Here is a 10,016-nt window from a genome sequence, read left to right as displayed (position 1 = left end):
CATCCAGCATCCAACTGCAAGCCACTTTTCCTAAGAGGGTGGGGAGGAGCGGAGAAGAGGCTCAGGAGAGCTGGGGAAGAGTCCGCCACCAGCAGCCCTCCGAACTGCCACAGGGGCGAGGGGCACACTGCCTAGGACCGGTCGCTGGGGGAGGTGGAGCACTGGGGCGCCCAGGGGCCAGGCCACCTAGCGCTGGGTGCGGCCAGCCCCAGGGGTCGAGGGAACTCGTTCCCGCCGCGCTGGACGGTCGGCCTGAAACCCTTGCAGTCCCATCGCGCCCACCTCGCCCCGCCACAGCTACCCTTCTCGGTGACTCCACTCGGGACGCAGCACCCCCACCCCCCATCCCCACCCCCCACCCCCGCCACCCTGCCTCGGGCTAGGGTCCCCTCTCTGGTCTTTGCCGTCGTGTCCAAAGATGCTCCGCCGCAGACCCGGGACCCCTCAGGCGCCTCTTCCCCGGGCCTCTGCCAAATCGCAACGCCTGTACTTTTCCAGCTCCCTCTTTCCCTCTTGAAATTGAAAGTTATTGAGGTCGCTCAGGGTTGTTGCTCTAGCAGTTTCCTTCCCCGCCCCCTCCCTCCCCCCGCCCCCCCGCAGTCATCCCCCCCACTCCTCCCTCCCTCCCTCCCTCCCTCCCTCCCTCCCCCTCCTCCCCTATGGGGAGCTCCCGGGAGCCCTGCCCAACCAACACTGGAGCGACTCGGGCTCGACCACGCCAGAAGCAGCTCAGGGTCTCTCCGCGATCCCTTGGCCATGGCCGCGGTGCCCACGGCGCCCGCTCCCCGGCGCTCCCGGGGTCCCCGCCACTGCCGCGGCCGCCGCAGCCTCTGAGCTCGAAGTGGGGGCGGTGGGGGGGTGGGGGCTCCGCTGCGGCCACCGCGGCCGCTCGCCTGGAACCTGCCGCCCAAGGATGCTACCTGCAGCCGCCGCCGCCACCGCTCTCCCCAGCTGCGTGCGCCGCGATGACAGCCACTCCCGCCGAGCCGTCCAGGGTCGGCCAACTTGAAAGTTGCCACCGTCGGTTCCCAGGTCCACCCGCCCCGCTTCGCTGGCCGTCCCAGCACGCCGCGGGGCTCTGAGTGGAGAAGCCCCACGCGGCCCGCCGCCTCTCCACGCAGAGACACCGCGGGCACCTCCGCACCCTGGACAAACATTGCAACCGCATCCACCCAGCACCCAGACAACAAGGAGAAGGAAGAAGGGAAACGTTACTGGGTTACTATGCACTTGCGACTGATTTCTTGGTTTTTTATCATCTTGAACTTTCTGGAATACATTGGCAGCCAAAACGCCCCACGAGGAAGGCGCCAGCGAAGAAGTAAGTGTTGGGGGGGCCTGGGGGAGACTTTGCTTGTGGGCGCCTGGTGGTTGTTGATTGTTGGTGTGTGTGTATGTGTGTTTGTGTGTGTCTCGGGTGCTTTGGCTCTCCCCCAACGCGTTCACCTGTCGGGGCGCTTTGCCTCTCCTGAATCTGCGCCCCGCTGTTCACAGTCCGCCCACCCTGCGCCCCACGCCTCCCACCGGCGAGAACACTTGGGGCGCAGTGGCTGTGGATGGCTCTCCACGCTTCTTCTCCAGCACCTCGAGGCGTGCTGGCGTCGCGGGGGCCCGGACGGCGCTAGGACGGCTCCCCGCCCCGCGGTCGTTTGCGGTTGGGTCCTCCGTGAAGCTCACTCTGCGTTCCCTCCTTCCCTGGGGGGGGGGTCCGATGAGGGGGGATGGAGAGCGCGAGCCCCCTGCAGAGGCGCAGTAGGGTGGGTATGCCCCCCGAGGGCTGCGCTTGGGGGAGCGAACTGTCCCCCCCCCACCCGGGGCCGTGCGGGGACACCGCGGGCGAGCGGCTGCGCGCTGGCCTCCCGCGACACGCACCGGCGGATCCGAATGGCGCAGGACGCGCGGGGGCTTCGCGTGGCTGAGGATGGACAGAGTGTGGCCCGACGTTTCCCACCCCGGGGAGATTCAGGGGCAGGGGTGGGGTCCGATCCCAGATAAACTCGTTGGGGACGCGGAGTCTCCGGGGCCCCTCTAGCGCTTTGTGCCTGCGGGGCCCTTTCAAGTGGCTCCCTGGGATGGTCACGCCGGGACGGTGGGGTGCCCCGTCCACACTCGGAGCTCGCCTGCTCTCGCTCGTCCTTGGGCGATGAACTCGACACCGCTTCGTATAACGGTGTCCAGGTTGGGATTGAACAGGTACCGCTATGGGGAGGGGGGGGGGGGCGGGAGCTGGGAGGGGCGGGGGCAGGCTCAACCCGAGTTGGGCTGTCTCCACCACGGAGGTGGCATCTTCGCCGATCGGAGGGTGGCATCGCCACTTGCTCGCGGGCAGTCCGGCGCACACGGTGCTCAGGTGTCTGTGCCCGCGTGGAGAGTCCGTCTGCCCGTCCGTCCGTCCCGTCGGCGGGCGCACTGGCCACTCGGGCTGCCTAGCTGGGGGCGCTGCTGGGGAGCGGGAGGAAGTAGAGCTTAATGGGGTGGCCAGAGCTAGGCAAGCTCCGACCTCCAGGGCTGATCCTCCCAAGCGCTAGGGGGCCTCGCCTCGTCCCCTTCCCCCCTCCCGCTTCCAGCCCACCCCCAGCCCACCCACCCCCCGGGCGGATCCCACCCCAAGTGTCCAGCCGCAAAGCCCCTCCGGGCCAGCCGTGGCTCGGGCAGCTCGGAGGACACAACACAGCTTGTGTGAGCTGGAAATCTTAGTGGTCGCTCCTCGGGCCGGCCGCTGTGGGTCTCGGCCCTGTACCCCTGGGCGCGGGGGTCCCCTCAAAGCTCCCTTTGTACCGAGAGCCTCGGCCACACAAGGTTCGATTCACCTGGAAATGCCTTTGGGAGGCGGTGAAAGCAATCCCCCCCCCCAAACAAAAACGTGGCGGAGTCGTTTCTCCAGGGGCTCCGGCCGGTCTCGCCGCGTCGCGGGGTGCAGAAGGGCCGAAACCAAACATGTCAGAGCACCCGATTTATTATTCTTGGCTCCGACTGCTTTGCCTTCTTCCCAACTCCCCCACCCACTCTCTGGGCTCCGGCTGTTCAGCAGGAGCTGCCCTGGGGCTCCGTCGTGTCCTCGAGCCTGGAGATCTCCATCTCCTCTTCTGCTTAGGTCTAGGTGCCTGTGGGGAAACTGAGGCCGAAAGGAAGAAGAGTCGCTTCTTCTTGCTCCCTCGGCCAGCTCTTGTGCACAGGGTGCTCACCCCCACTCTTTCCGTTACCCCGTGGAGGAGGAGCCCCCCCACCCGAGTGTCACATTTGCCAAGGCTAAGCAGAAATAAAGTGTCAGTGGTGCTTGGTTTTGCGGTTCGGGGAATCCCTGTGTGTGAAGGGAAACGACAGGAAGAAAGCTTGCTGTCCACTTGTCCCCAAGTCTCTCTCCCTCTCTATCTGAGATGGCCACGGTGCAGCGGGACCATCACTTGCCTGGCTCCCACGAAGGAGGAATTGCTTTTTGACCCGCCTTACCCATCTGAAGGCCAGGTCAAAGGCGCCCTCTGCTTGTGTGTGGACGATGAAAGTGGAAATAAACGGAATGGGGTTGGAATTCCAGTGATTGGTAGGCTGTGGGTCTGAGGGAGAGAGCTCCACCAAGCCAAGCTCCTTGCCCCTTTGTAGTGGAGTCTGCGTTTGGGGATTGGATTACCCGTGCAACGCTGGGAGAGGGGCGACCCCTGGCGTCCTCCGAGGAGACAGAACGAGACTCTTGGCAGGTGCAGCTTCGTGTTGGAACCAGGGACAGAACAGAAGGTAGAAAGAGTCCTTGTTAAATGTCCACAAGCTCCAAGTCAAACTGCGTTATTCCCCAACTCATATGGGACACTTCTTTGGCAATCTCTGAAAAAGTGCTCATCTCTAATAAGAACTAGAAAAATGGTTAAAATGAAACAAAATATGATAGTGTTTCAACATTGAATAAAGGGCCGACGTTCCTAATTATTTTTCCCCAATAGGTAACTGAAGTGAATGTTTGAGAGCATCCTTTTTCTCACGTAGATAAATAATCCCAGTTCCTAGAGTTGAAAAAATCACTAAAGACTTTTTTAAAAAAGACGAAGATTTGGCTTCCAGAAACTTTTAAATGGTCTCTTGAGTATTTTATTGCCAAAGTTTGTTTTTCAAGTAAAGATATGTACCTCCAGTGTTAAATATGTTCAGATCTAAATAAACCTGGTTCCGTCTCTGATATAGCAGGGAAAGTCACATTAGTATTTTCCTGGTTCCCTAAAACAACCCTTATTCCTTTCATTTCTAATTTGCTATAATCTAGTCATCCCGATTACTGCAAAGTAGTGTTTCATAAAGGAAACATGATTTTAAAACAGAAGTCTTACTTTAAAATATCTATTTAACTATGCTGATCAAAGATAATAAAATTTTATCTAACTGGATTTATACACTGACCCTAGAGGTAACAACATTGAATTTATTCAGGATTAAAAATTTAATGTAGCCATATTTTTAAAAGAAAATCCTCACTGCCTATGTTTTTAGATTAGGCGTGGATACAAGATGCTAAATTTAAAAGCTGGACCTCAGTTTTTATTTCACTTCTAGCTGAACCTTTGCACCTTCGTAGAGTTAGCCTTTCAATTTCAGAATCTCAAAACTTACCAGTACACCACAATTTGTTAAAATTATTCACTTTGGCCACAGAATAACAACTGAAAGTGTAGAGGCACAGAAATGGTCCATATTTTATGGAGCAAGTGTCTGAGAAATGGGGTGTAAGGAACTTGCACAAAGCCATATGGCCAGAGTATGTAGAACTAGTGTTCTGCCAGGATCTTCACTGCTATCCGTATATTTTTATTATATGCTGGCCCATGTCACAGAAAGATATTAGACTTATTAAATAATAGATTTGATAGTGTTCAGGCTATTCATTGTCCAATGTATTTGAAGAATACCTGCTCTGTTTGACTGAAAATGTTTCAATTCATGCTTTTTATATGTATTATGTAATGGTGACCAATGTCAAAGAATTAAATATCAAATTAGAAATCATGAAGGTTGCTAAGTAGACATTGTAGGATGATACTGTTCTAGACAGCTATTCTTAGAAACATGAGATGTCAGTGAGTGTCCTTTTTATTTGCTGATATCTATTAATTGTGCTTAAACTGTTCTGATTCTAGACAGAAGCAAGGTTTTAAAAAAGTTAGACACATTATGTTTATAGTGCATCCCATTACATAATTTATAAGGCCTTTAAATGGTTTTTTATAAAGAAATCTGAAAAAAAGAGAAGCATGAATGCAAAGAAAATTGGTTTAATGGTAATAAAATAAAAGCACATATACCAGAATATACTGGACACGGCTCACAACAGTAAGACAAGTAAGAAATCAGCACTCTAGTCAATATCCAAACCAAGCTTACAGCCCAGATGAATATTTAAAACACTGGAATGATTGACGATGTTCCTATTTTTATCACTTGCATTGTTACTTTTCCAGGTTTAGTAACATAATAATCAAGAGTGTTTCAGGTGTAGAGTAATTCTTTGAGATTCTGATAAATTTGGTTTGGATATTGACTAGAGTGCCGATTTCTTACTTGTCTACCTCTGTACTTGTCTACATTGGTTCTTGGGGAAAAAAATATTGTTTCAGAGAGACACGATTTTTTTTTTGTAAAAAAGTAAATTCTGAGATGTATCATTTGATATCCACATCAATCAAAAACAGAATCAAACTCATGGTGTCATGACCACAACTAAGTACAAAGAGAAAGTGTTTACCTTTGTGATTGCTGACTTAATCATCTTATATTATCAGGGTTGTTTTTCTTTTCTTTTTTTCTAAAATATCTTGTTACTGTTTTGTCGATCGCTTTAGAAAAGCACGTCAAAACTTGTAACTCTGAAACACTGTCATTTTGGCCCCAATTTACTACTCTAAGTATTCACAAATATAAAAAGGAGCATAAAATGATTAAAATAATTATTTCAATATTCCTTTAAATGTGACATATGAGCGGTATTTCAACTTGTAAGTAGATAAGCTGTGCCAAATCATTCTCCATTAAACATTTCCTTGGCATTTAATATTTTACAAATTAAGTCCCTAGAAAGCAATAAATGAAAATTATGACATACAGTAAAATTTGATTTTCAAGTTTAATATGGGAAAACCCTCAGTCTACTACCACAAGTTTATTTGATATTTGATCATTTTAGAAGATTTGAATCTGGGCAGAGTTCTTCAGTCCACTACTAAATGTCTAAAATATTATCTAGTTACATGGCTAATCATTTTTAATATGCAGTGGTTCTTTGCATAATACAGAGTTGTGAGAACCTCATGTAGAGTTAAAACCAAAAGATCACTCTGCAATTATACTAATGGGCTATTAAGAATAAACTATTATCAATACAACAATTTACTAATCATCTTTCTACACAACTTGAGGGAGGTTGGGAAGGAAAACTGGAAGAAAATAAGGGAAGCAGTGACACTGCTCAAAAAGAAATGTACTCATTACTTGACTTACATAACTATAACCCCTCTGGACATCACCTTTACAATAACAAAAATACTTTTTAAAAAGTTTTAAGCTAGAAACTGCCCTGATCTGTCTCTCTCTCTCCCTTCCCTCCTCTCTTTCCCCCCCCACTTCACAATTTATTCACATATCCCATCCCTACCCCCACCTCTGAAAAGATCATTTTCCAAGTAATGAGTTCTTGAAATGCCACTGCAGTGAAGATCATGTTTCATGAAATGTAAGAATCAACTTCAGTTATCATTAGGAAAACATCGTTCTGTTTTTGACTTTGAGGGAGAGTGTAGGTTGCTTTATTTGAGGTCGATTTTTCTCAGTTATTAAGGTAATTGGCTTCCCTTAAAATTTACCATCTCTTGAATGACCTGGTAAATTTAAAATGCTTTATAATTAAGCATTTAAATTATGTAAAATATAAATATATAGTTGTGGCAGGTGTTTCTGGGTTTTTGTGTTTACTTAATTCATCACATCAGATCTTCAAATTCTGATGTAGAAGTAGAATTGCGATGAATATAGCCATGTAGCAATACTAAAAGTAATGAGGCTGGGTGCCAGTGGCTCATGCTCATAATCCTAGCTACTCAGGAGGCTGATATATGAGGACTGCAGTCCAAATCCAGCCTGGGCAGGAAAAACCATGAGACTCTTGCCTCCTGTTAACCACCAGTAAACCAGAAGTGGAGCTGTGGCTCAAAGTGCTGCTCTTCCTTGAGCAGAAAAGTTCAGAGTTCTAGTCCTATGACTGACCAAAAATAAAATAAAATAAAATAAAAGGGAAGGGAGGAGGAAGGGAGGATGCTCCATTTTGGAAGATTGTAGGGATGTTGGGAATACTAAATGACTAAGCATCCTTGTATGTTATGAACACCCATTTTTGGCTCTCAATATTTCAATTACATGAAATTCTTAGGAGAAAAACTTGAAATCACTTGGCCTGTGAACAATATGAATAATTAAAAATTCATTTAAAGATATAGCTGCAGGTGCCTTTTATCTGATGAGAGCATTTATGTCTGATTTATAATCTTGGCAAGGGACCTAGTTACCATCTGTTGTCACTACAATTCTTTTCAAAATGAAAAAAAAATTCAGTGGTACTAAATCACGCAATTGCCCAATTAAATAAATTTAATAGCTTGTAACTGTCTCTTTTTCAAAGTACTACCATATTAGGGTTCCATCCAACCTTGAAGAATTTGATAAGTAACAAGCACCAGAAGTTTGTGGCAGAGACTGAGACCCGAGAAGAGAGAAACCCCAGTAAATATTGGGAATCATAGATTGAGAAACTAAAGACCTAGGTTCCAGATCCACCATGGTTGCTAGTATCTGATAACCCAGGCAACTCTTTGTACCAGACTAAGCGATGGGCCTATGCCCTCCATGGGAAAAGAAGGTTGATTTAAGAATTTAGAGCCATATCATTACAATTGCCTCTCCAACTCTTCCATCTTTTGTATGAGAACATAAATAATCACCAGAGAGCTAAAAAGTCCTTCTAAACTTACATTTCTTAGTCAACCAAGTAGAGTAGGTAAAGACTAAGAATGAACACAAAGAGAATTATTCACTTATTATAAATAACTGCATCCCATTTAGCATATAAAGATGAACTGGTGAGTAATTTAATCAAACTGAAAACGGGTCACCTATGCTATGGCCCACCCTTGACAGTTTCTAGAATCTGAAGACCAAAGTCATAGCTTCCATAGGTGTACTCTGTCTCAAGCAGATTTATCTGGCTTTGAGTGTTCAGACTAAGAGGACTGGTTTGGAACACTAAGTGCAGGAATGCTTCAGAGCATCCTTGCCATGGCAGGATTCAGATATGACCTGTTTAGAAAAGGGATTAATTCTCATGGTCCAAGTTCAAGGCTGAACATGTTATGACAGTGTATAGTTGAGCAGGAGATTTTAGCAGATGATTTATTCTGTTGAAATCAATAGTTTTGGGCAATTCTTGGGCACTGTCCCTGAGATTCTTTGTGCTCAAGGCTAGTGCTCTACCACTAGAGCCACAGTGCCATTTCCAGTGTTTTCAGAGTAGTTTATTGGAGATAAGAGTCTCACAGACTTTTCTACCCAGGCTAGTTTTAAATTACTATCCTCAGACCTCAGCCTTCTGAGTAGCTAGGATTACAGGAGTGAGCCACCGGCGCCTGGCTTGTTAACTTATTTCTGTTTTGAACTAGCTTTAATGAAAAATACATTTAGTAAGCCAGTTTCAGGAAGTATCAAGGGCTGAAGTCAACAACGTTAGAGTTGGGCTTGGGGCATGACACAAATGGTAGAATGCATGCTTAGCAACTGTGAGGCTCTGGGTTCAAATCCCCTAGCTGCACCATACACACACACACACACACACACACACACACACACACACACACACACACACACACACACACACACACACAGATTTTAGAATTATTCACACAAAGGGAGCCATGAGCTCCCATGATTTTTTGTTTATTATCAAAAATATTTTTATTTCTGTCACTGAGACCTACTCTTTATGGTAATATCAAATCAGATTAATAATAGTAAAGAACTTTCTTCATTTTAATTATCTTAACATATCATTTACAATTGTGGTTTCTCATTTTCACAGTACTTTGTATATGCTATGAGTGAATTGCCTCTGGTATCGGGCTACAGTTCTAAGCTACCAGTTCTTACAATTGAAATTCATAGTTAAAGTACCTATGAAGGGGGCTGGGAAGGTGGCTCAGTGGTAGAGCGCTTGCCTTGCATGCATGAGGTCCTGGGTTCAATTCCTCAGCACCACATAAGCAGAAAAAAAGGCCGGAAGTGGCGCTGTGGCTCAGGTGGTAGAGTGTTAGCCTTGAGCTGAAATGCTGAGAGACAGCGCCCAAGCCCAGAGTTCAGGCACTACGACCGGACCCCCCCAAAAAAAAATAATAATAAAGTACCTATGAAGTATGTTGCCACAGCTCATAAGAAAACTTGGCAAACTTTATGTAACTAAAACAAAAATTTCTATACACTGTAAAAAATGATTATTGGACCATGACATTTAGACCTAGTATTTATTTTAAATGGAAGCCAGCAATATACTTTTTTAAAGAAGTTTTCTCAAAAATATATGCTCGGGACTTGAATGAATTTAGTCCATACCATACCTTACAACGTCACAGTTAGAAGCATGCCTCATGTTAGAATGCTTGACTAGCTAGCATAAATTCCTGAGTTCAGGACAATACTGCCAAAAAATAAAATAACAACAACAATATCCTCACTGAAGATTTTCCCAGCCTCATGTAAATCCAGGCACAAAATATCTTTCTGTTTTTTTATTCCTTCTATTCATTTCATGTTTTCTATATCAAAAAGTAATATATTCTAGTCTTCTGAGTATTTGGCAGAGGCATGGACTAGATTTCCATTCCTTCAAACACCTTTCTAAGTAAATGCACAAATATCACAGTCCTCTATAGTCACTTTGAAAATTGTCCCCAAAAAACTAGCTGGTAAGCATATTTATAATTATATCCCAATACAAAGCA

The 10,016-nt window shown here is 46.7% G+C and overlaps 1 protein-coding gene across 1 annotated transcript in view; it reads left to right on the top strand.

Moving 5' to 3' along the window:
• Positions 1-697: 697 nt before the first annotated feature.
• Positions 698-10,016, top strand: part of Rspo3 (R-spondin 3) — an 81,373-nt gene continuing 72,054 nt past the window's right edge. Inside the window, exon 1 of the mRNA XM_070011006.1 lies at positions 698-1,321. Within this exon, the coding sequence (XP_069867107.1) occupies positions 1,225-1,321 (97 nt within the window). The 5' untranslated portion in view covers positions 698-1,224. The remainder of the gene's footprint in view (positions 1,322-10,016) is intronic.

Source organism: Dipodomys merriami, unplaced genomic scaffold, assembly GCF_024711535.1.
Source record: "Dipodomys merriami isolate MVZ:Mamm:240054 unplaced genomic scaffold, mDipMer1.0.p SCAF_8, whole genome shotgun sequence".
NCBI lineage: Eukaryota > Metazoa > Chordata > Mammalia > Rodentia > Heteromyidae > Dipodomys > Dipodomys merriami.
This window is presented reverse-complemented; position numbering and strand designations above follow the sequence as displayed.